We start from the raw sequence: 27,360 nt of genomic DNA, 5'->3' as shown, positions 1-27,360 counted from the left end.
ATGTGCTTTTATGCCAAGTTTAGCTCTAGCCTTGGCATGGTATGTGGTGTACATCACAAGCCATGACAGGCCAGCTTGCAAAACGACTTTGGGCAAGTATATATATATATATTTACCACTTTAACCTAAGTTGGCAATACAAAGGCCTATAGATCAAATATAGGCATTGAAGCCAACACAATGCACTTCTGCTTCCCTTTTGTCATCATTGTTTCAATATTAATGTTCTATGTCATGTTAGAATTAAGATTTTAAATTCCGTGGGACGAGGGTGTCTCGGTTTCTCCATGGAATGGGACGCCTTGCTGTCTCGCCCCATCCTAGCAGCGGTCCCAAAGATATCCTCTATTTCTCTCCCCTTCCTCTTTCCTTTCTTTCTTTTTCTTCTTTCTTTCCTTCTTTTCTTTTTTTTTCTTCTACTTTCCATTCTTTCATTTCCTTTTTTTGTCATTTTTTATCCCTTCCTTTCTTTCTTTTGTCCTTTTTTTTCTTCTTTCTCTTTTCTTTCTTCTTTCTTTCCTTCCTTTCCTTTTCTTCCCTCTTCTTTTCTTTCTTTCATTTTTCTTTTTCTTCTTTCCTTTTTCCTTTTCCTTCATCTTTTCTCCCTTTCTTTCTTTCCTCTTTCTTCTTCTCTTCCCACATGGATTGGTTTCGGAGTCCTGGCCCCATCCCAGTCCATTTTTTTGTAGGAATGGGACGGGATGGCTGGGATACCCCTCGTCCTGCTGGGACTTAAAACCTTGATTATAATCTCTATGGATCCTATGACAAGTGCACCATCTGTGTTAGTCATTTGTAGGTGTCTCGTTTGCAGTATATGAATCTTGTAGAAAAACCTCAAGAATCAATCCCACCACATCATTTAAAAAAAATGTGAACTTTACCATCTTGCCTAGGTAAAATTGGGCCTATATTTGTGTAGTATTAGTTCTAAGGGAGTTGGAATACTAAAACAGAAATCCTGTAAGGAATCTTCACTTCATAGAGGGCTAGAAGCTTCAACATCTTTAAAATGCAATAATAGATACCATCCTTATAGTCTGGTTTTTAAGTTTAGAAGACTAAGGGAGAATTACTTAAGGGAGTGCTTTTTTTTTTTTTTTTTGAGGTGGGGAGGGGTTGCATCATGTCCATGGATTCAAGCATTGTGCCATGCCAATCCATGTCATATGATATGCACAACACTAATCATACCTAAACATGCTGTAGGTGGTACACAACATTGTTGTACTTCAATCTTTATCGGTCTGTGGCAATTCCTGACGGACACTTTTTTTTTCCTGTAATATTTATAAGTGCTAACATGACTGGCCTGAAACGGTGTAGTGCATCAAGTCGTTCCTTTTTTTATGGGTAAGTGCATCAAATGTTTCCTTAATCCATGAAAACACTAGAAAAAATATATAGGTAAGATTTTGTTGGATTTGTAGTGTAACTTCATGCAAGGAAAAAAAAACAACAGACGGTAAACAATGAGTTTTTATAGTATCAATGCTTTTACTAGAAACCGAAACCATTGTTGAAAACTTGCTGATTTAATTCTGTTTCCATGCTAGTATCACCAACTAGATATGAATAATAGAGAAAAGTTTTCATAAGTTGGACATGTTTGTGTTGCTTGGATACTGTTACTTGGCTAAGGTAGTGGTACCAAACTCCTATGCACACACCTGCATATTTGTATTGGAAGGGTGCTTTTTAGATTCTTCAATTTGAAGAGTCCTTATTTGATAAAGGAAAGAACATCCTAAGTCTTGGAAAATGAATCTAATTAAATCCAGTGCTTTCTTAAGTTCCCTCTGCTGATTGGATATAAATGTATGCGAGAAGCAAAGAAGAGTTAAAAAGTTGAGTTTTTTCAGATTTTTGCAGTCAAATCATGCTTTAATCATTTCATTATGTGTTAATAGGTTACTAGGATGATATTTAGTGGGTTTAATACCATTTGACCTTGAATAGTAGATTGTATCATTGTATTTGTGGTTGCCCATAACAAGAAGGCTGATTTGACTATGTGGTCTATTGTAACCCTCACTTATAAATTAAATGTGTTGTTCAACTAATCTTTCTTCTTATTTTTTATTCTTTTATAAAATTTTAACCACCTTATTATTTCTTCTAGTGATTCCAACTATTTTAAATTCTTTATTCTCATTTACTGTTGATTTTAATATCCAAACATGGAAATTTCCAAATCAGCTTTTTCCGGGTTGAAATACAAATTTGGTTGATCATAGTCATTGAAGCTGTTTTAGAGGTTGCATTTCATGGTTTTAAGGCCTTAATTCTTTACAGCAAAAGAATTCAATTTTGGATTCAGTCCCACCTTAGAATTAAAGTGTAAATTTAGACTATTCAAATTATATTTCATGTGAATGGTCCAGAATTACTAGGCTTTTTCGTTATTTAGCATCTTTTAGATGGTTAGGATTGCTTTAGTTGAGTTTAGCTTTTAGGACAATGCACTCTAAACTTTAAGCAGGGCCATGTACTATAATAAATTGAAAATCATTCAAGATGAGACATCACTAACATGTCTTCTGTTATCTTGTTGTAGAAGGGGGCTTCGATCCTCTTTTCAGTGTTTGTTCTCCACAAGAAAAAAGAAATATTCTCTTCGCTTACAGATTTTAAATATACTATATATTGGAAATCTGGCTGGTTCATATATATGTTGGAGATAAGATCATTTCAGTCATCTAATATCAGCTTGTCTTTTATTCTTGGTGTTTACATTCTCTCTTATACCTATTATATCAGTCATATTTTTATTTCTTCTTGTTTTATTTTTTCTTGTTGAGAAGATACCTGGGGTGTTCCACCTCATATTTAGAATATTCTGGTCCAGAGTCAGTCAGAGTTGATGGATCTAGAGAAATTCATGCTTAATTTAGCACTCAATGTCAATCTCTCTCTCCCTCCCACCCTTCTCTTCTAAATCCAATGCAACCCAGGAAAATTCTTGAATTTTCTTGCATATTCAATTTTTAGTCATTTTTTCACCACACTTAATGCAGGTGATGATTTGGAGCCACTTATATTACTAAGAATTATAGAGGTTTTGCACTCGTCTTATAAAGCTGGTCATGTTCAAATTTCAGACCAAATTGGTTTCTTGGTCACTTTAGTTGCACGCTTTAGAGTTTTTCCGGGTAATCTCTTGATCACATTTTGCTATTACCTAGCTTTCTATTTCATTGTTTAGTATTTGCATTAGTCTTCATACTGAATGATTCTTTTCTACCTTCACTTTTTCTTCTCATATGTCTGTTATGATCTAAAAGCTGGAATGTTTGTCTGAATTTAGGTAATTGACCAGTTTATCATAGAGGGCAACTATTATTTTCATGTTAAAGATGACCTTTTATTGCAATCAGTAAAATTAAGCAAAGAATTAGTTAATATCTACTAGTGTGATGCCCTCTGTCTTGCCATTGGCAAGTTTTCTCCTCTTGTTCTTATGTTATCAAAGTTACCTGTAAAAACATGATACAAAAAGGAATAAGAGCAGAAAACTCATTAATACATTTTCACAGATTGAGTTATGCATGCAAAATTCTTATGGAACCAAACAAGTATGATTTAGGTGTAGCTAATCAGGTGCGCTTAATATAAGTGATTTGGGCTAACACTCAATTGAACCCCACAGAATGTTAAGCCATGGTCTCCACTCCTTGTGCTAGTTTGTTTCTTGAATCTGCTTTTCGCTTTGGAAGAGGCTGCTAGTGTTTTTTAAAATCCTAGTTCAGGTTAGATGCAGGGAGAGAGAAGATAGATGATGAGAGAGAAGGGGACATCCCTTTTTCTTTATATAAGAGGTCCTTTGGTGTCCACCCCTTCCTCCTCCTAATCTACTGAGGAGGGAGCTCCCACTTTAAGTGGCATGTCCCCTTTCTTCTAATTGGATTTACGAAAGAGGCTAGCACCCCAATGGAACTGGACCCATATATCCTCATCTAACTAGGTGAACAAAAACGTACCCATTAAATGGGCGTGACCATTTAGTTATCTTACAAGCAAGCCCAATAATGGGCTTGATAGAACCCTCAACATCTTCTACAAGTAATTTGTGCTCTACACTTGTAGTACACAATCTCTATAACCTTCCATGCGCCAATGTGTGCACTTTATGGTCCTATGTTTGCAAACATTCCAGAACTGAATCATGCTATGATGTGATGCTGCCAGTATGCTGGATGTAGGTTTCTGGTCAAAAGAATATAATAGATAAAAGTAACTAACCTAAAAATAGTTGGACCTATCATATCTCACGTGACCCTGGCACTTAAGTTATAAATGACCTGGGAACTGCTATTACAGCAAATTCCTTGAGATATTTGTCTGTCTGTTTGATAGTTCAACCATTCACATTTGTCCCTCCACTAAATCCATTAAGTTCTGTTAGTCCTTAATATAATGTATTAACATTGTTGAAGTCTTAACTGACACATCCATTGGGTTTTATAGTATGATTGGATGTTGGAGAAAAATCTCTTTTCTCCAAAAGACTTTCTTTATAAATCAATTTACTTTAGAATTATCTTATATATAAAATAAACTTTATTGAAACGTTTGCAAAGTGCTGGATTGTTTATTTTGCCTAATCAATCCTTTTTGCCCAACTTGGTAATGCTTCCACATTGGATAGTGGATTCTTTTGGACTTCTAATGCATCCCTCGACATAAGTCATGTGCACCCCAATAAGCTATTGAGCATAAAATTTTTGGCATGTAGCAAGCTAAGCCAAATCGTGCCAAACCGGTCAATTTATGGCATACCAAATCAGGCCAGTTGGTTGCTAGCACGTTTCAGCCAGCTCCAAACGAGATATGCCCTGCCCTCGAAAATGAAGGCTTGAAGCCCTCTTTGGCTCTCTTGACCTATGTTCGAAACCCTCGGTCCCCAATGACGACGATGATGCCAGATGAGTCCTCTCTTACTTGATACCGTATTTGAAACCTTTGGTGAGGCTAGAGTCTCTCTTTCTCACGATGATGATAGCTAGTCTCTCTTTCAGGTGAATCCGAAATCTTCCCAAGAAATTATACCCTACACTGCGTGCACCATGTGGCTGTGCATGCCACCAATTACAACCGCTCGTTTCTGTAGCAGTACATTGATATGCATGCTTGATGAATGGGGCCCACAGGAACGAGCGACTGTGATTGGTGGCGTGCACGGCCACGTGGTACACACAATGTAGGGTATAATTTTTCAATCTTCCTAGTCCAGAGTCTCTCTTCCGCTCTCTCATGACGACGACATATCGGTCTCTCTCTCTTAGGTAAGTCCAGAATCTCTCTCCCTGCCTTCTTCCTCTCCCCCCTTTCCCTCCTTCCTCTTAGGCCCTCTCTGTTCCTCCTTGTGGTTTCGATACACCACGGTTCGGTATAGTATGAATCGTTATCGTACTGTGCCGATCATTGGCCGGCATAATTGTCGGTATCAGTTCTGCTTACCTTGTAGTCTAGCTATCAGAGATTATGACTTTCGCAAGTTCACATGCATCACTCAAGTTAGGGAACATGGAAATACTATTACAAGATGAGAATAATTTATCCAAATTGTATGGTTTCAAGAAGACATGCCCTCAATCAGTCGATCAATATGATATAAACTTATAAAGTGTTGATATGGAATATCTACTTCTGTAATTAGGAAGGCTTGTCACTATCTTATAGAATATGAAGATGCTATATAATTGGGTCTCCCAACCTCATTCATAGCCTTAAGCAATCGACCGATTTTCCTACTATGCCCTTATGGATCTTAGGTAGTTTATACCACATACACATCTCATCTAATGTAAATAAGATCAAAATATGCATTAGTGAAGTAATAAAACAATATTATTCAAGGTTCGCCATCTCAGTATTAGACCTCTTACCCCTCTTACGGTGCCGGTATGCTGCGGTACGGTACGAGACGGCAAGGCATACCGAGTATTGATATGGTACGAGAATATGTGCCGGTTCGGTATCTGTATGGTACAATACACCCGCTATGGTACGACTGACTAGTACGGATAACTGATGCCTCATATTTATCCTATTTAGTGTAATATGGCTTTGTTAGCACATTTTCAACAGCTTAATTCTTGTCCTTTTTCCTTTTCAATTCCATTTTGACTTGTATTATCATCTTCCTTGGGTGTTCTTGGAAGCTTGATGTGGTAAACTTGTTTGCTATGGAAGTTGTTCAAGGATTGTATAATCAAATTAATTTCCTTCTTTCTCCAATGCATTTGGAGATATTTTGATGCAACATAACTTAGAATATTAGATTTTGAAAACAAATTGAATGCACTATAGAAGCTAAGAAGCTATCGGTTGTAGGTGGGAGGTGGTCACTTTGGCAGATTGTAGCAAAAAAATATTAGAAATGTGATTTAAGTTAGAAATATGTAAACATTAATAGAAATAGAACCAAAGACAAGGGGTTCCCGCTCAATAGACCTATGAAACTCTGCTATAACATTTTTTTTTTTTTGAGGAATTACTTCAATGGTGTTAGCTCAGATATTGAAGCATGTTCTTGAGAGATGAAATTCTACACTGAATTATTTACAGTGGGTGAAAAGAAGAGTTCCAAAAGGCAATGATTCTTGAAAGTAGCAGAATGAAGCTCAGCAAGGTTGTGCTTGGGTCTAGTTTTGATTAAAAAATTGCTACCAGGGAAGGGAGTTCTAAATGAGAAGAGAGGGTCAAGTACCCCATTGGTTAGGAATACCGAACTTAGTATGATGTTTATGCTTGACCAACTTTTAAATCTAACCTTGTCTGCAGGAAGGATTTTGATCTCCATTACCATTCTGAAGTTGATGATTTGTATCTGCTTGAGCAGTAGTGGATTTCTCATCTCTAGTCTATCAGGAAAATGTTATGCACATATTAGTCACCATATGGTTCCAATGTAAATTACATGAGGCGAGGAAAATACTACGAGACAACATCAAATGCGGCTTATATACCATGGAATCAGACCTCATTGTAATTGTGAGGTAATTGGTCATGGGCTCTCATCTCTTGAACAGATGATATAGGTTTCGTGGTGGTATGCATGTTTAGGAAGAACTAAAAGAAGCGGGAGTAGGAGGCAAAACTGTAAAATTAGCGGGTACAGGAAGAGGATGCGAGGAAGAAGAGGAAATTGAAAGTTGCAAGGGGTAAAAGGGGGAAAAAAGAAGAAAAGAAATGAAGCTTAACCTTGATATTTGTCCGTCAAGAAACTGCTATTAGTTGTCTAATGGAAATCCCTATCTCCTGCTAATTCCTTTCTCGCTACGTGCCCGAGTTTGTATTTTCTTCTCTATCCTTCTTGGCAATTTGGCCATGAAGGAAGCTACCCTGCACCTCATGTTTAACTTGTGTAATACCTGATAAGATAGGGAGATCCTTATGCTTGATATATAGCCTTTGCAACTCAATATCTTCTATACAGGCACATTAGCATCCTAGTATCACATTGACACAATATGATATGATATATAAAACTAAAGGAGACATGTTCTTGTCATACTTTGTTCATAAAGCTCCGTAGTGCATTCACAATTGTCGAGATCAAATTATATTGTAAACAAACTTAGATACATTTTTGTTAGCAGAATTTTGTTAAAAAAGATTTGAAAAATTGCACATGCGGCCCTTGTACAGGTACACAAGGGCTTGATACACCCTTTTGGGGCTTAATACCTTTCCTATTTATGTTAATTTTTTGGCTAAATAGTGCTAAGGCACTTACCATACTGGTTGGTAACTAGTATAGGTTGATACCTTGATATGTAAATCCTTGTCTTTAACCAATATTTCTTACATCCTATAAGAAATAGAGTTTTGTATGATGCTAACCTATATTCTGCTATCATGGTGGTTTTGTAAAAACTAACCAAGTTATTTCTTAGTGCATGTTATTTGCGGATAATATAGTTTTAGGGGATGAAACTAAGATTGGAGTTAATCGTAAGTTGGAATTATGGAGAAATGCATTAGAATCAAAGGGTTTCAAGTTAAGTAAGACGAAGGCGGAATATACAGAATGTAATTTTAGTAAAATTAGAAACATAGATGAAGGTAGAGTGAAATTTGAGGCATGAAATTCGTAAGAGTGATTATTTTTGGTATTTAGGATTGATTATCAATAAGGAAGGGGAAATTGAAGAGGATGTTATCCATAGGATTAAAGTAGGATGCATAAAATGAAGAAGTGCAAGTGGGATATTATGTGATTGTAAGATACTTGCTAAGTTGAAGAAAATTTTATAAGATAGCCATACGACCAGCTATGCTTTACAGTATAGAATGTTGGGCAGTTAGAGAACATGTGCACAGAATGAGTTTGGCTGAAATGAGAATGTCGAGATGAATGTGTAGTAATAGAAGAAAAAGACAGAATAAGAAATGAAGTTATTGTAAAAGTAGAGGTAGCTCTAATTAAGGATAAATTGAGAGGACGATTTAGATGGTTTGGACATGGACAATATAGGTTGAGGGATGGACCAGCATGAATGAGTGATTTGATACATGTAGAAGGAAAGAGAGTTAAAGGTAGGCTGAAAATCACATAGGATGAAGTAGTAAGGACCTGATATCACTACATCTTTCAAGAAGTGTGGCCTTAAATAGAGTGGAACGGAGAAAAAGATGCATGTAGTTGACCCCAACTAGTTTGGGATCAAGGCTTTGTTGAGTTGAGTTGAGTTGATTTGCTAATGATGATTCCTTCATCTAGCATCTATATTGACTCTGAGGCGATGAACTTAGTGTGGCGATACATAGTAGGTGTTACTTATAATGAATCTAGTGTCAATATCTATAAGAAGATTCATCAGGTTTGTTGTAGTCTTAGGTGCCACGGGTTGCAATCATGAATTTCTCGCTTTAGTATTTTGCTCATCAAATGAATGCCATTCTCCCCTTGATCTAGCAATTTTTTTTTTTTAAAATTTCGTTCTTGATCTAATCCTTGAAGGATAATTTCTTGAATAATTTTTGAAGTTGAAGAAGCAACAAATTGGTTTCTTTTCATGGATGCTGATTTTTATCTTGAGACAGAAATTTTTATTTCAGAGGGGATTTGCATGGAGAATGAAGGAAAGGTCTCAAATCAGAAAACTTTCAAGTCTGTCACTGGTGCTGTCTTCACATGCCTTTCTCAGATGGGTGACAATTCGTTGATTCTAAAGCTGCTGTGCAAGAACATATTTAATGAGATAGTATGTTTGCAACCTTCCCTAACTCATTATTTTTCATTTTTGCTATCTAGTTTGATGCTTCTGAAGTGCTGTATTCTTTAGTACTTCGATGTTTCTGCGATCCCTGAATGGCTGTTTTGCTAATGATTAGTGTTGTGGTGAAGATTTCTGCTCTTAGCTGAACAATGTGGGTCTTACCATATTTTGCTCTTTGTCGCAGTCACAAAAGCCACCCCTAGATAACATTCATGGGCTGCTCAGAATGATCAATGTACTTGATACCAGGCCCACGAAACTTCCAGAAGAGGACATTAGCAGCTTAAGCAATTACCTCTCTAGCTATATGGTTGATGCTGCTTCTGTATGTATTATCCCATCTTGTGCTGTTGCTTTTTCATGCAAGTCCTTCAATAACATTGCCTTGTACAGAAATTATCGAGTTCTGGGTTCCTGATTTTGTATGATATTCTGTGGTGATTTTATTATTTATTTTTTTATTTATTTGCATATGTGATACAAATCCAATCAATGGTTTTTAAAGAAAATCCTGGGACCCATCTGAAACTTGTAAGTAGAACATTTAGCGGAAACTGGGATTTTGGTTTTCAGCTGAGACTGTAGGACTAAAGTGACATGTTTTGGTTTTAGTTAAATCCATAATTTTACTGGCTTCAAAGTTTCAACTAAAACTGAACTATGGTGCAATATTTAATGCGTATGTGGGAAATTTATGCCCCCCTCTTTTTTTTTTAAAAAAATATGCGGTGTGTCACCATCCAATTTCGAACCTGCAACCTTTCCCTTGCAGCAACATTATAAAAAGAGGTGCCAATGAACGTATCCAAGTCCTTTTGACTGCAGATCATGTGATCTTTCTAGTTATTCCTTGATTTTACTTTAATTGTAGGGGGCATTTACTAATACTAAACATGGATTCTGCAAGTTCTGTTATGATTCTAAGCATTAAGTATTTGTTTCTGAAAAATTCATAATAAAGAAAATTTTTTGAAGGGTCTAAGAGATTTTTTGTGGTTTGTGAGGGAGGGGAAATGGGAGATGAGGACTTTTGGAGAAGCTTAGTTTACTCCAATGGTTTGATTGCCAAGATCTAAGCTTTGATGTGAGATTTAAACTCTACTGTCTTCTATAAGGGATGTATGTTATAGACCCTCTCCTATAGATCTTGACTTCTTGTTGATTATCATCTTTTCATGTATGGTTCTATCTTTAATTTTTTCATATTATACTTAATGAATTTCTTCTTTTTATTTTTGCTTTATAGATGTTTTTTACAGTTCATCCCTTGTGGACTCATATTTCTATAGATTATAAACTATTGATGTGTTGGATTGTCGTCAAGCAATATAATGAACGATATGCTACTTTAGAAGAAAGTGAGACATGCCTGATTTAGAACTATTTTTTGAATAATTTATCATAGTATCAATTTGCACTAAAGGAATCCCATAATAATAACACACTCAGTTTTTCATGTCTCACTAATGTATTGTCTTGATTTATTTCCTATTTTTTCCTTCGTTATGTGGTTTTTGATTTTTTTTTTTAGTTTAGAATTTAGATTATTTTAAGGTGGAAACTAATATAATTGGAGCAAAATCCATTTCAACTACGAAAATCAAAACTTAGCCTGTCCTTCTGACACCAGTCAGAATTGAATATGAACCTAGGGAGGAGCCTTCCTTGTGGATATTGTTTTGGGTTTTTATGTAGCATGTTCATGGGATTAAACACAGAAAAAATTGGAAGCACTTAGGTATTGGGTTCTGAAGTACTTAAGGCTGAATGAAACTTTCCCTTTTTCCAATAAAGTTTTATCCTGTATATGCTATCTTATGTTTCTTGAGAATTCTCAAATTTGGGTATCAAATATTTGTATTTTATTTTGGGAAAACAGAAAACCAAATTTTAGCTGTTATTGTGCTTGATATTTGATGGTTTTACCAGATGTTTGTCATTGCTGTTGATTGCTAATCATTGCCATATATTTGTTATTTCTTTCTTACTCTAGCCAATTCCGTAAACTGGAGATGTTGTATAAAGACACTTAGACACCTCAAGCTTGGATGCGTTAGTAAGACACTATGTTAGCCTGTCATTAAACAGCATATCATTCTTTGTAGTGGTGTCTAATACGTAATAATACTAACTCTAGCTTAAGTTCCAGCAGTAACTACCATAAATAAATATAAAGCACACAAAATACATGCGGCAGGGAGATGGGCTCCTTTAGATGGATTAATTTTCTGTTATATATGCTAAGATATCTGATTGGTGGCTAGGGCCTTGTAAAGTTTTATATGTCTAGAGTGAATAATTTTCTTTGGTTTACGTATTCATTAATCTATTATGTTTTTTGAGATGTGTTTCAAACATGTCTTATTATTGAAGTTATTCATACCTCTGTGTGATGATATTATTGTTTGATTCAAGTTTTCATGACAATGAATCTTATTTTGTGCCAATCATGACTGAATTATTTTTTGTTATCTACATGGTGCTTTCTTTCTTTGACACAGTACATACCAGAAAACGTTGATGTGGCTGTTCACTCTGATGGAATCAGCATATATCAATACTATTTCCAGCCTTGCATCTTCCTGTTTTACAGAAGTGACAGGCTCTTATATTACATATTGAAGTTCCTCGATTCGTTGATAATAGAAGACAACATGTTACTTTCTTCTTCTTCTGATGTTAAATCTGCATCCGAGCCATTAAGAAGAGTACATGCAGTCACTTTTATCCTAATCTTCATGCATAATGATGGGAGACTCCACAGAAGTCTGTCTTCAAGTGAAGCAACCGTCAAATGTATTTTGCAGAACATATGCAAGTTACTGGTAAGCACTAACAGTACAAGCATGAATGCCTTGGGCACTAATTATTTTTATTTGATATAATTCTTATGTGGGCTAGAAAAAAATATGTGAGTTGGTTTTGTGTAGTTTTGTATTGTTTTGGCCGAAACCAATTAAAGCTGAACATGGACGTTTTGCCCATTATTTTGGTATGTAGGATCAACTGGAAGTCGTTTTTCTTTTAGAAGTATATACTGGAATATAGTGTCAATATTAGGTCATTTTCCTTTTATCTTTTATGATTTATATTTAGCGATACTTATTCATGGGTGATATGTTGAGAAGCCTTAAGTTTAAAATTGTATTTTTTTTTATTTCTTTTAAAGATTGTAAACAGTGTGGTTCCAAAAGTTCAAATTTTTTTATCTAAGATTTGGGGTTTTGATCTTTTTTTTAAATTTTCTGGTTGTCAATGGGGAAGGGGGGAAAGGGGTCTATGAGTAGAACAAGGTAGAACAAGTCCTCAGGTAGTGGATTGTCAAGATTTAAGCCTGGATTTGCAAGATCTGAGCTTAAGTCTTAAATTTTTAGGCGTTTAATGAGTGTATTTATGCTTTACAAACTTGCATGCTGATCCCTGGCACTTGATGTAATAGTAACCATTGTGTCAAGTTCATCTTTATGTGTACTTTTATGTTTGTAAATTGTACTTTAATAAATATGTACATTGTTATGTGTTATGCTTAGATTTCAAGACTTATCAAATAGTTGAATGTTTGATTACATATTTTAAGTTGAATAGTGATATGAGTATTTAACAATTTTAGTTTGTTGTTAAATGATTTTATTACTTTCGATAGTTTCAGGCTTTTAACCAGAAGACAACAAAATATTTTAAGCAACATAATGTACTATTTTTTTAATGATTTATGTTTTCTTTTAATTTTCTTTATCTTTATTATTTTCCATTTTTGGCTTGATATGAAATCACCAAAATCCATACTAGGCTGTGCCAACCATCTCTCCCACCCCCATGGCTTTTAGTTGTCGTGTACAGGCACAGCCACGAAAACATACTTGTAAATTAAATTTCATGTTCTGATGTTTAGTTGCCTTCAAACAAGCTGGTTCTGTAGATTGTAGTGCTTCCTAGGTAAGTATCTTTGGTTATTTTAAGTTAGAATAATGGATTGGTGCTGATTAATTTTGTTTTGTATAATTAATGCAGGGGTCAAGCAAATTTAGTATGACTCTTGAAGAAAGGCATAGAATACAGAGCTTATTTGACCATCTGAAGACTAGGGTATGCAAGCTACATTGTTGGGATGTAGGTGATCTGGAAAAAGTTTGAGAAGTCAGTCAATTTATACATGTGAGTAAAAGCACATACATGTCCATTGCTCTTTTGGTCTTTGCATTCCTCGACTCCAATAATGCATCCAGATTTTCTTCTTTGCATGCTTTCTTACCTCATTTTTACACGCCAATATTTGCAAGAAGTAGATCTGTTTTGCTTATATTTAACTGTTTCATTTTATAGTTCTGGATATTCTTTCCCCTTCTTTCTTTTCTTAGGTCTTAGATACAGGATTAAATAATTATATTTGACATTCTGGCCCATATTTGGAGGATAACAAGTCAATTCTTTGTTTCACGTAATAGATTTTTTCAGTTTTCATAAATCATGCCTTGTTTTTGGTTATCCAAACATGGAACTAGAAGCCTTCTTTCACTTCCCAGTGTCTCAAATCTCAATTCCCAAACTGCACCTATTTAGACAGACTGGCACAGAGAGGCCAAGGGTTCTTTTATTAACTGGTTAGCTGACTTGCCCTGATTGGGTGACAACTCCTTTGGAGACTTTAAAGTTCCTGATGGGATGATGTCCAATCTCCATATCCTTGTGATTTCTCCTACGCTAGGATTTTCTGAGTAGGTGAAGCTCAAGTGAATTGGGAAATCTATAAGAAGCGTCAATCCTCCAGCCACTTTTTGTTTCTAATACATGCCAGACTCCCTTTAAGAAGGTGATTTCCAATATTTGTGAAGTCTTGGTATCCTAGTCTGCCCCTGTTTTTTTTTTTTTTTCGGCCTCTCCTCAGCTCTTTCAAGTTGTACAGATATCAAAAAGGTAGACTTCTCATGTATTCCAAACAAGTTCAGTGGCCAACCTTAGTTGTTTTTAAAAATTTTTTTTTGAAGGTTAGAAACCTCTCAGTGATATTTGAAACCAAGTCCTCAAATGCCAAGAGTTGGCAACATGACTTTTTTTAATGCCCTTTTCTAGTGAAACATTTTAGGCTCAAGTGCTTCTTTCATTTACATGTCAAGAGTTGATATCATGACTTTTTAATTATTCGAAAAGTTAGATACTGAATTTTCACCAAATAGTATTTGCATCATCTATCAGTGTCTTATGTGTCACCTGTACATATACAGGGCAACTGGTAAATGCATGGGTAACGCCTGCATGTTTTGAACTGTTTCTTGCCTATTTAGTATACCATATATCGACTAATTATATAGTTTGAATTGGAAGTTTAGTTTATTAGTATTAATTAACATCGAAACCCTATTTTATAAAGCTTTACATAGAGAATTTAGATTCTGATGAAGTATGGTACTCTCCATTTTTGTTGTTGCTGCTCTTTAGTATTGACTCCTAGTGATGACACTGCATGTCTAAATTACAGGTTTTTGTTATCTAAAGAACTTGGTTGCCTCTTACTGCGGGTACTCCAAGTCCACAAGACAGTTGCTGATGGAGGATCTTTGTATTTTTGAATTGGTAATCTATGCTATGCATTGAAGGTTCAAGAGCAGTTCTTTGGTAGTCTGATAAAAGAACGGCATCTTCAACTACCAAAAAGAAAAGAAAAAAAGAATGCTATCTTCTTGATGAGCAATGAGAAGATTCTGTGGCAGTATCGTCACTGAGGAGGGTCAGATGCTTTCCAAGAATCTTGAATGAATTCTTCCACCATAGGTTGTATGGTTCCTTGATTCAGTTTTGCAGTCCATTGAATTGGAACATCCATATATTTATCCACCAAGTTGTGTGGCCACCGCAGTACATAATGGACATCTGTTTACCTTCTTATGCTGACTGAACTGTGATTGCCATTTGGGCATCAGCAAACTTTGTAAACATTCATTAAATTACATCATGTCAATTTATGTGTTGCGGTATTCTTCTTCCAATATAGGTTTTTTGTTTTTTATTCTTTTATGAATATAGTCACATTATTTTTTAAATTTTCTGTACCAGTTTCTCTTCCAATTGTAATGATGTCATCAATATATTTTATTAGCAAAGATGCAAGATGCTTTTATAATATTTTTCTCCAATATAATTTTTTTTTTGTCTTTTATTTTTTATGAATATAGTCACATGATTTTTAAAATTTTCTCAGTTTTGCTTCCAATTGTAATGACATAATGAATATATTTTATTAGCAAAGATGCAAGATGCTTTTAGGTTTCTCTCTCACGCGCACGCGCATGCACTCAGGCATGTGCAAGTGTGCATACGTGCACGCGGCAGCATGAGCATGCAGGCAGATGCAGTCAAAATAAGGCAATGTTTCATTCAAAGCATTGATGCCTCATCGGCGCTCCTCACTTGTGATCCACCATCAATCTGCAAAAATCCCATCCTTTCCTATCATTACCTTTCTATTGACATCTCTTAGTTCATGGCAATCTATTGCCTTAATTTACTCTTGCTTTGTGGAAGAATTATTGCCTTAATTTACACTTTAATAGTAGCCTAAAGTGTTGGACCTCGGAGGAGGTGAAGTTCGTTTTCGTCGTCGATGTGGTTCATCTCCTTATTGTTGGTCATCGCAACCTCCTGTCCTCTTTTAATCCTATGTGCAATTGCCTGCTTTGCTTCGAAAAGAAATTTAGCTGTTCGCCGCCTACTGTTCGTTTCCATGATGAAAAAAGTTTCATCCTTTTTCTGTCTCTTCTTCTGATAAGGAATCGTCTCTTCGAACTGTTGAGGTGTGGTGCTCTGGAGTCCATATCAAACTGGAATGTGAGGGGTATGGGAGCAACTTCCATGCAAAGGATTCACAAACAGCAAGATAAATCCACAAAAAGTTGGGTAGCATGCTTCTAAGAAACTAAACTGGATTTATCATTAAGCTCCTCAAATCAGTGTGGCTCATCGATGGATCAATGACGTGCTATTAACAGCCTCAGGTTCTTTTCGAGGGTTACCATATTATACTGGTCAGCACCGTACCATACTCGTATGTCGTACCATATCATACCGATGTTAGGTACGCTAAGTTATACTGTACCGAATCGCGTACGGATACTATAATAGAATTATACCGGAACGGGGTCTAAGATTGATCGGCGTGTACTAGCTCTTTTTCATTTGCTTCTCCTCATCCCACTTGACTCGCTGATCTTTTTCCTCATTTTTCATACACGATTTTTCTTCCACCAAAAAGATGAGCTTTTTATTCAGGCAGTCGGTTGCAGTATGCCCAAAATCTTAACCCTTGAAATATTTGCAACGGTTGGAGGTGATAGTGTTGGAATGGTTGGGGTTGCTGAGGATGCTATTGTTCTTCTTTTGAGGTGGTTGGGAGGTGCTGTCTTTGGAGGATTCTGACATCTTCGAGGAAACTCCTCTGGTTGGACGTTCCATCTCTATACATTGGAAAGTGCGAATTACTTGTACTTAGTTGTTGCTTCTTGACTTTTATTGGCAATTGTATCATGCCATTCAATGTCTAATAGGGATGGAGTTGTATGATTTGCTCAATTTCAGGGTTTACTCTTCTAATATATCGTGCTATAGTTTGCTCTTCGGCCTTTTTAATGTCACATGTCATGAGAAGTTGCTTGAATTGCATTGTATACTTTTTTAGAGTCATACCACACTGCTGAAGATTGTAAAGCTTAAGAAATTTATTTCGGTGATAATCTTAAGCTGGCGGCATAATTCATCTAATTCGAAGTCTTATAGATCTTGCTTACGTTCAACATGCTCTTCGATGTTGTGGTGGCAGAGCGACATATTGAAACCGTGCTTTGACACCAACTAATATTGGGTAGGTGTTAAACATAGGTTAAAAACTTGAAGAAGGGTATATTGGTGTAACCGATTGTGGTGAGGTAGAAACTCCACTACGGCACATCACCAGAGTGGACAATAGACAGGATAGAAGGGTTCACTCTCTTCCAAGGTCAAAAACACCATCTTAGCTAGCCACTCCAAGGACACAACTCTCATGTCTCACTTGCAAATTCTAGCAATCCACCAAAAAGGATGAGAGAGACAGAATAGAGAGAAGGTAACAATAATTCCGACAAGAAAATTCTCATTTCTCACTAATCAATAATTGAAGTATCTCAAGTATCTTAAGTATGATCACAAAAGAAGCTCCAATAGGGGTATATGTAAGTAGTACAAAGGGGCTCTTTTTTTTTTTTATAACTTTCTAATGTGGGATTTTAGGTCCTATTCTAACTCAAAAAATCCTAACTACTAACTTCTAATAACATCAAAAGTTCTTAAAACAAAAGTTCACAAAAATCAAAACTTCCTAATATTAAACTTTTCTAACTAAGATAAAAAAAAACTAATCATCAAAAACTAGCTGTGTCCCGAGACCTATACGTATGAGACCCATGACACATGTTGTTGGGACCCGCGACCCATGCGGTCAGGATCCATGATCCAGGCAGCGGCATGTGTGCCTTAGGTGATCCAGCGTCATTCTTCCTAGTTAGAGAAGACTCGCCATCAAGTCTAGGTCATCTTGGTATTCATGGTAAGGCGAGAGATCAACAATATTATTACAATGTGGGTCAACAATATCAGCAACATTATCCTTGTTATCTATCAAGCAAGATATAGCCGTTGATGCTATGGAAGGGAAGTCATAATCCATGTTTAGCTTGTAAGTGTAGTTGAGCCACCGAATATGTAAACAACCCTTATTGTCTTGACTTGAACTAGGCTAGTGTTCTAGTCGTAGAAAAGAAAGGTGTTGACCCAGTCTTTATCATCGAAGTCTTGATGCTTCTTGCCCAGCTTCTTTGTACTCAATGATAGAGTAGTATTTTAATATTCAGCTACTGTTTTATCAAGATTTTCTTGAGAGAACATGTTCTTTAGAAAGGATAACCTCCTAAGTTCCACACCTATGTAGATAAAATCTATTGGACCACCTTTGAAGAGCGGGAAAAAGTAAGTTCTTTTGATTAAGGAAACATTGCATGCATACCAAAGCTCAATTATCTTTCGTTACTTTTTCTTAAACTTCAACGACCATCATGAAGAAGACTGCAAGGGGTCTAACAATTCCAGCCCTATGTACTTAACGGTTCCATCTCCTTAAGTTCGGCAACAAAATCATGGTTACTAGTAATGTTCCCTTCAGCACTAATCTTAACACTCCATTCTTCGAGAGCATTATGTTCAGAAGTTTGAGATTTTCTTTTCAAAAATCTTTCCATGGCAGAATCATAATTTAATATAATCTGCCATTTCCACAAACCTTCTGGCAACCATGAGTAAAGCATCACAACATCAATGCCACCAACACTTCCCATGTTGATCACTTCAATCCCTATAGTTATGTCTTCGCTACAATTCAGATCTTCAACCAAAGAGCAGAACATGGTGGAATATGTGCTGACTGTTTATGAGGAATTGATTGGCAATTTTGGTTGAAAGCCAACTTCTCCTTCAAGGACTTCTGAGTTGAAAGAACTTGTAGGTGGATCTGTTGAAGAACTTGTAGATTCTTTCAAGGTAGCCCAATTCATCTATTGGCTGTAGTTACATGGAGGTCATGGGAAGTGTATCGATATATTTATACTTATACCAGATTTTTTTTTCTCTTCAACTGAGAAAGGTTCTAGATTTTTGCTTTTGTTTATCTCATTCATCTCAATACGGCAGGCCTCCTTAATTACATATGTCTTCAAAATCTTCACAAGGATTCTAAACAATCTCTCATCGATTATGATGTGGCATTAATCCAATAGCAGGACTGCTGAATGGGTGCATAGGAGACACAATAGCCTGGCTGTGTTTTTCATCATGATGTAGGTAGTGTCTATTGCCTAATGTATCCAACACTACTGACCCAAGATTAAGACCACGATCAGCAACATCTGATGACTTTGATGCCGAAAGAAAATCCTCACATGCATGAGGTACCTGGGATGTCAAAGTTTGGCTGGATTCTTCCATCTTACCATATAAAGTGGATGTAGTGTAGAAAATGTTATGGTGTAACCAATCTTCTTCGTCAACTACCACGATTGTATTTAGGCTATGGTGGACCACCAAAACTTTACTTTTATTGGCATGCACTAGCTCTTTCTCGCTTAGGTTTTTCTCATCCCACTTGACTAGCAGATCTTCTTCCTTTTCTTCTATGCACGATTCTTTTTCCACCAAAGAGACAAGCTTTCTATTTGGGCAATCGACTGCAATATGCTCAAAGCCTTGGCACTTGAAATATTTGCGACGGTTGGAGGTGACGATGTTGGAATGGCTCGGTTTGTTGAGGATGCCCTTATCCTTCATTTGAGGTGGTTGGAAGATGTTGGTTTTGAAGGATGCCGATATCTTTGACATGAAACTCTTTGATTGGATGCCCATCTCTATACCTTGGAAAATTCAAATTACTTGTTCTTAGTTGTTGCTTCTCAACTTTTATTGCCAATCGTATCATGTCAGTCAGCATCCAATAGGGTTGGAGTTGCATGACTTGCTTCATTTTAGCTTCCAGTCTTCCAAGATATCGTACTATAGTTTGCTTTTCGGCCTTTTTGATATCGCGTATCATAAGAAATTGTTCGAATTCAATTGTATACTCTTCTATATTAATATCGTGCTGCCGAAGATTGTGGAGGTCAAAGAATTCATTCCGACGACAATCTTTAGAAATAAACTTATGTTTTAGTTCACAACACATATGTGCCACGTTCGAATCTTACCGCATTCTTCATGCTCACATCATTGCCTCAGATTTTTCCACCAAATTGATGCATACTTCTTAATCTTGATAGCAATTAGCTTCACATGTCAATCACCAGAAATTTTGTTAGGCTCGAAAACTTGTTCAATAGTGTGGAGCCCATCAACGAACTCAAAAGGTTGTAGACACACTTCAAAGTCGGAGATGCCTATTTTGATACCGAAGTTACCATGGTTGTAATGTGGTCTTCATTCACGCTTGTTCCGGATATCTTTGTCGCTCGATGAAGATGCTTTTCTGTGTTGAATGAATTGAAAATTTCTACTTTTTCATTAGAACACTCGCTTTCATCATTAAAGGGCTCTCTATCAAAATAGTGTCTGGAATCTGGCAATGTCGGCATTCATGTTACTCTTATCATTGACGAAGCCACTATTTTTTTGTCAAAGTTGTTCAAACTGGCAACATAATTAATCTAATTCGAAGTCTCATAGATCTTGCTTATGTTCAACATACTTTTTGACATTGCAGTGGCAGGGTGGAATGTTAAAACTGTGATATGATACCAACTGATGCTGGGGAGGTGTTGAATTTGAGTTGAAAACTTAAAGGTGAAAGGATATATCAGCGTAGCTAATTATGGCGAGATAGAAACCCCACTATGGTATGTATAACACAAGGGAGGATGGTAGTTCGAAGAGGAGAAAGGGCAGATCACTCTCTTTTTTGAAGACCAAAAATACCACCTTAGTTGACCACTCTAAGGGTACATCTCTCACATGCTTATTCGCAAATTCTAGAAATTTACCAAAAGGGATGAGAGAGAATAGAGAGAAGGCAAAAACAATGCCCACAAGAGGATTGCCACTAATCAATAATTCAATTATCTCAAGTATGATTACAAGAGGAGCCCCAATAGTGGTATTTATAAATAGTATAAAGGAACTCTTTTCTCCAACTTTTCAATGCGGAATTTGAAGTTCTATTCTAATTCGAAGAATCCTAACTACTAATTTTCTAATAACATCAAAAATTTTCAACAAAAAAGTTCACAAAAATCAAAACTCCATAACATTAAATTTTTCTGACTGAGATAAGAAAATAACTAACCATAAAAAACTAGTTGTGTCTCGAGACCCATGCGTATGAGACCCATGACCCATGTGGCAAGGACCTGTGACCCAAGTGGTTTGGACTTGCAACCCATGCAGCATGGACCCACAACCCATGCGACGTCACGTGCGCCCTAGGTTCTTTAGCATTTTACTCCCCAAGTTGGAGAAGACTTGCTATCAAGTCTAGGTCTTCTTAGTCTTCACGATAAGGCAAGAGAAAAGCTATATCATTATGAGGTAGCTAGGTCAGTAATATAAACAACATTATCTTTGTTATGTGTCAAGCGAGATATAATTGCTGATGATGTAGAAGAAAAATCATAATCAGCTTGTAGGTGTAGTGGAACCACCATATATCTTAACAGTCCTTAATTTTGACTCGAACTAGGCTAGTGTTCTTGTCATAGAAGAGAAAGGAGGTGTTGGCCCCATCCCTGTCGTCGAAGTCGTTATGCTTCCTACCCAACTTTTTTGTACTCGATAAGATGGTAGTATTTTGACTTTCACCTACTATTTTATCAAGATTTTTCTTAAGAAAAAGTGTTTTTCAGAAAAGATAACCTTTTGAGTTCTACTCCCATGTAGATATAATTTATTGTATCACCTTTAAAGAGTGGGAAAAATTAAGTTCTTCAGCCCAAGGAAAAATTGCATGCATACCAAAGCTACAAAAATTATGTTTTGTAGCTTTCTCTTAAACTCCAGAGGCCATCTTGAAGGAGACTACATGGGGTCTAAGATTAGATCCAGGCCTATCCTCTTTATGGTTCCATCCCCTTAAGTTCGGCAACAAAATCATGGATAATGGTAATGTTCCCCTCAGTGCTAATTTTAACACTCCATTCTTTGAGAGCACTACATCCATAAGTTTGAGATCCTTCTTTCAAAAGTCTTTCCATGTCGGCATCATAATTTAATATAATCTATCTTTTCTCCAACCATTCAGGCAATCATGAGTAAAGCATCACAAGATTAATGTCACCAATACTTCATTTGTTGATCACTTCGACCTCTATAGTTATGTCTTCGCTACAATTCAAATCTTCAACCAAATTAGCAGAACATGGTGGAATATATGCAGATTGTTTGTGGAAAATTGATCGGCAATTTTGATTAAAAACCAACTTCTTCTCCACAGACTTCTAAGTTGAAACCACTTTGTAGGAGAAATTGGTATAGCTCAAACTATTACCAAATGGATATAAGGTGGACCCATTGGAGAACTTGTAGGATCTTTCAAGGTAGCTCAATTCATTTGCTGGCTGCAGTTGCATGGTGGTCATGGGAAGTGCATTGATGCATTTATGCTTAAAAGAATCTATTGCTCAATTGTAGCAGTTTTTTATTTCCTTCAATTAAGAAAGGTTCTAAACTTTTGCTTCTATTTGTCTCATTCATCTCAATACAGCAGACCTCCTTGCATATGTCTTCAAAATCTTCATTAGGATTTTGAATAATCTCACCTCCATTACGATGTGGAATTAGTCCAATAGCAGGACTGTGATTAGGTGCCTAGGAGATATAATAGCTTGACCATGTTTTTTAATATGATGTAGGTGGTGTTCATTATCTAATGTACCTAACAATGCTGATCCAAGATTTAGACCATGATCAACAACATCTGATGATTGACGCCAAATGTAAATCCTCACATGCATAAGGTACTTGGGATGTCAAAGTTTGGCTGGATATTCCTCCATCTTGCCATGTAAAGTGGATTTAGTATGGAAGATGTTATGATGTAAACAATCTTCTTTGTCAGCTACCATGGTCATATTGAGGTTGCAGCAGACCACCAAGACTTTACCTTGATCAGCATGCACTAGCTCTTCCTCGCTCGGACTTTTTTCATCCCATTTGATTGGCTGATCTTCTTCCTCCTCTTCTCCACACAATTCTTCTTCCACCAAAGAGACAAACTTTCTTTTTGGGCAGTCGGCTACAATATGCTCAAAACTTTGGCACTTGAAATACTTACAAGGGTTGAAGGTGATGGTATTGGAATGGTTGGGGTTGCTGAGGATGCCCTTGTCCTTCTTTTGAGGTAGATGGGAGGTGCTGGCTTTGGAGGATGCCAATGTCTTCGATACGGAGCTGCCCCAGTTGGATGCTCTATCTCTATATCTTGGAAAGTGCGAATTACTTATTCTTAGTTATTGCTTCATGACTTTTATCGCCAATCCTATCATGTCGCTTAGCATCCAATAGGGTTGAAGTTACACAACTTGCTCAATTTTAAACTTTGGTCCTCCAAGATATCATGTTATAGTTTGCTCTTCGATCTCTTGGATGTCGCATGTTATGAGGAGTTGCTCTAATTCCATTATATACTTTTCTACGATAATATTGTGCTTCCAAAAATTATGGAGCTTAAGAAATTTATTCTGGCGACAATCTTCAGAATCTTATATTTGAGTTCATGATGCATCTTGTCCCATGTTCGAATCTTACTGCATCTTTCATGCTCACATTGTCGTTTTAGATTTTTCCACAATTGATGCATACTTCTTAATCTATATGGTGACTAGATTCACATGTCGATCATCGGAAACTTCATTAGGCTCGCTCGAAAACTCGTTCAGTGATGTGGAGCCAATCAACTAACTTAACAGGTTGCAAGTGCTCTTCAAAATCGGAGACGTCTATTTTGATATCAAAGTCATGATGGTTGTAATGTAGTCTTCGTTCACATTAGTGTTGGATATCTTAATTACTCGATGAAGATGCTTTTCTATTGTAGAATGGATTAAAATCTTTCACTTTTTTTTTATTTAAACACTCACTTTCATCATCAAAAGGCTTTCTATCAGAGTAGTGAGTGGAATCCTGGCGATGTCGACATTTACGTTGCTTTTGTCGTTGCTGAAGCCACTGATATTCTTGTCAAAGTTAGAATATCAAAGTTGTTCAAGCTAGCAGCGTAATTCATCTACTTCAAAGACTCATAGATCTTGCTTACATTCAACATGCTTTTTGATATAGTGGGGGCAGGGTGGCATCTTGAAACCATGTTCTTATACCAACTAATGCCAGGGATATTTGGGTTGAAAAATTGAAGGTAGGAGGACATGTCGGCGCAACTGATTGTGGCGAGATAGAAACCCTACTATGGCACGTACAATACACGGATGGACGGAGGTTTGTAGAAGAGCAGGATAGATCACTCATTTTTTCAAGGCCAAAAATACTATCTTGGCCGACCACTCCAAGAATACAACTCTTACGTACTTAGAAATGTACCAAAACAGACGAGTGAGAGAATAAATAGAAGAAAAGAACAATTTTTACAAGACGATGTTCACTAATTAATAATTTAAGTATCTCAAGTATGACTATAAGAGGAGCCCCAATAGCCGTATTTATAAGTAGTATAAGGTGTCTTTTTTCTCCAATTTTTCAATATGAAATTTGAAGTTTTATTCTAACTCCAAGAACACTAACTACTAATTTTTTAAATAAAAAAATTTACAAAAATCAAAATTTTATAGTATTAAAATTTTCTAACTGAGACAAAAAAAAAAAAAACTAATCATAAAAACCAGTTGTCCTGAGACCCGTGTATAGGGGACTTACGACCAATGTGGCCGGGACGTACAACCTGTGCGGTAGAACCCGTGACCATGCAGTAGCACGTATACCCTAGGCGCTTCGACGTCACCATGGCAGTAAGAAACACTTGACAGGTGAAGATGGCTTTCAAAATTGATAGAGGCCAGAAGAAGAGGGTGATCATAACGAGTCCAGAGAGAGAGAGAGAGAGGGGGGGGGGGAGAGAGAGAGAGAGAGAGAGAGAGAGAGAGAGAGAGAGGGAGAGGGAGAGAGAGAGAGAGAATTGAATTATCGCCACTAAAGCATCCCATTCGAGGTAAATAGGTAGCTTAGACTATAAAAGTTTTGAGTCAACTTTATGTAGAAAACTGAAATCTGAATCCTGTTTCATAGACCCTTAGTTTAAGTCCAACAAATCTTACGGAATTTCCAGTCTCCGACGTTTATAAGGGGTATCCACAAATCAAGTTTAGAACATACATAGTTTCATCCGAAAAAGAACCTTAGATGCAGCACATTGAGATTTTCAGTCAAAGCGAGGGGCTATCATTGACATCTTTTAAGCGTTTAATTGGCAATTAAGTTTGACCATGGAACTGTTTTTATCCAAGAAAACATCAAATACCGCAGTAGGGGGACAAAAGGCGATAAAGGATCTAAAAGCATGGGGGCAATATACCGCAGTGAGCAGTGCAGCCCTTGTAATGCAAATCCAAGACGCTGAACATACAACCAAGAAGTCACAGGTTATTGATTCAACGCATGCTGAAGAACAATCCAACGGTGTTTGTGCTGTCTTCTAATTGGAACTGAAAAGAGAGATAGAAAAATCTTTACTACATAACCTAAATCTCCTACCCAAGAAGAAGAAGAGAACGATGTTCATCAGAATAAAACGAGAACCGAATGAAAACATTTGCCGGAGCCGAAGGCCAGTCCACGAACCCATCGGACCTTCGACGATTCCTACCCTAGGCCCCCGAACACGCCTTCTTCTCCTCACCAAGATCGTTCCCCTCGCCAAACCGATCCTTTAAATCGCCATTGCCGAGCGCTCCTGCTTTAAAGTCGCCTTCGGACGCCACGCTCGAGTTCGTGGTGATTTAAGAGCTCGTTTTTAAAGACAAAGTCCTGGGGCTGGGGGTGCATCTTCGCGCGAAAGGAAGATTCACCTTCGCGCGAATCCACCGTTGGATGATCCACTGGTTGCTTTCAGAGTTGTGCAGATGGGTCAAAATCGGAGTGCGTGAAGAAAGGTGAATCCTTCTTTCGACCGAAAGATACGACCCGGCTCCTGTCGCCACCACTTATTTCGTTGAAGAAAGGCTATTGGTTCGTCCACTTAGCGCAATAACACTCAAAAATCTAGCAAGAATATTTGTAGGACTCGCATGAACACTAGTCCAAAATAGTCAGCGTCTTCCGAGATTGTGGCACTCCAGTTCTTCGTCTGAAGAACTGCTACTGCGTTGACCATTCGTCAAGTCAGCCGCCTCCATTTCGTTCCATAAGAAGTTTCTACATCATCCAAAAATATTGACCGGCTGCCCCAAGGTCTTCCTATTACTGCCTCTCTCTGGTAGAACTAATAGCAGTTTCAGAGTTTGAATAGAAGTCCTGGCATTTGATTGCTCTTCTTACATTTCCTTCAGGAATGAATGTCAAACGGTTTATGGGTGGTCTAATTCTCCATGGGAGTCCTTGACATGGGATTGGGTGCGTAATTGACTTTTTCTCTTCCTCGCACGTGTACAAATAGATCTAGTTCTATCCTTTCCCTGTAGAGCAGCTCGTCGGTCAGCGTTAGCTAATTGAAACTTTTTCATGATATTTTTCTTCCATCAATGATATATAGTACTTTTGTTTCTTGACGGGAATTCCCACGAACCAGAAGAGGTAATTAGTGTGTTCGTATTAGCCTAGGATCCAACTTGATAAGAAGATGCAATAGTTAATGCATCTAATTTTAGCAACCTAATTTCGAGCATGGACGTATCATATGTCAAGGGCGGTGGGATTACTTGTTGCCAAAAGTTTGTATACTTAAGCATTTTTGTATCATCATGACAATTTACTTGAGGTGCAATAAAGCGCGTTTTGGCCGGATCTAGTATGGCTTGAACTTTTCTTCAGTTATTTATTTATTTATTTAGTCATGATTTTATACTCAGATCCAACTCATTAGCTAACCAAATCAGATCAAGTTAGGTTCTAAAAAAACATTTAAGATCCATCTAATTTTTTGAGCTGAATGGGGAACAAATCGAACCAAATGGGTTCTACCTAGACCAGGTGGGGTCTAGGTTCAGATCCAATACAAGAAGAAAAAACTACAATATTCATTCTATGTCTAACAATAATAACAACATAAATAATAAATTGATATAATTAATAAATATGAACCATCAATGTTATCCACAACAATGCAGCTCAAGTTGAGCTATCCATTTCTAACTAAAATAGTTTAATAAATCCAAAACAAGTGAAAGAAGGATTAGATATTTTAAAGTTATAAAATTTTTAGATGGACAAGGTCAGGGCATCCAATAATATGTGACCTAATTTAGACTCGTTCAGTCCTAATGGATTGCATAGGACAAGAAACTATATATCTTTAATATAATCTAATTTTTTAAACATATAATATTTTAGACTCAAATCCGATCTCATAGGTCCAAATGATTGAGATCCGATGAAATTATGGGTTCACCTAAACAAAAGAGGTTAGAGA

The 27,360-nt window shown here is 36.8% G+C and overlaps 1 protein-coding gene across 12 annotated transcripts in view; it reads left to right on the top strand.

Annotated features, from left to right (window-relative positions):
* Nucleotides 1–15,345, top strand: part of LOC103719516 (ARM repeat superfamily protein) — a 40,685-nt gene extending 25,340 nt beyond the window's left edge. For 6 of the 12 annotated variants that reach the window (XM_088707020.1, XM_039128295.2, XM_088707028.1 and 3 more), the window contains 6 exons: nucleotides 3,018–3,152; nucleotides 9,067–9,212; nucleotides 9,412–9,552; nucleotides 11,729–12,052; nucleotides 13,239–13,382; nucleotides 14,704–15,345. In XM_088707020.1, the coding sequence (XP_088563146.1) occupies nucleotides 3,018–3,152; nucleotides 9,067–9,212; nucleotides 9,412–9,552; nucleotides 11,729–12,052; nucleotides 13,239–13,361 (869 nt within the window). In that variant the 3' untranslated portion in view covers nucleotides 13,362–13,382; nucleotides 14,704–15,345. Of the gene's footprint in view, nucleotides 1–3,017; nucleotides 3,153–9,051; nucleotides 9,213–9,411; nucleotides 9,553–11,728; nucleotides 12,053–13,238; nucleotides 13,383–14,703 lie in introns of all 12 variants that reach the window. The other 6 variants (XM_039128294.2, XM_039128291.2, XM_088707023.1 and 3 more) reach the window with 1 other exon arrangement.
* The last annotated feature ends 12,015 nt before the right edge of the window (nucleotides 15,346–27,360 follow it).

This window comes from Phoenix dactylifera, chromosome 11 (genome assembly GCF_051530095.1).
Source record: "Phoenix dactylifera cultivar Ajwa chromosome 11, Ajwa_hap1_PhDact_Kaust_v1.1, whole genome shotgun sequence".
In the NCBI taxonomy this organism is placed as follows: domain Eukaryota; kingdom Viridiplantae; phylum Streptophyta; class Magnoliopsida; order Arecales; family Arecaceae; genus Phoenix; species Phoenix dactylifera.
Note: the sequence above shows the minus strand (reverse complement) of the source record. Positions and strands in the feature narration are given on the sequence as shown.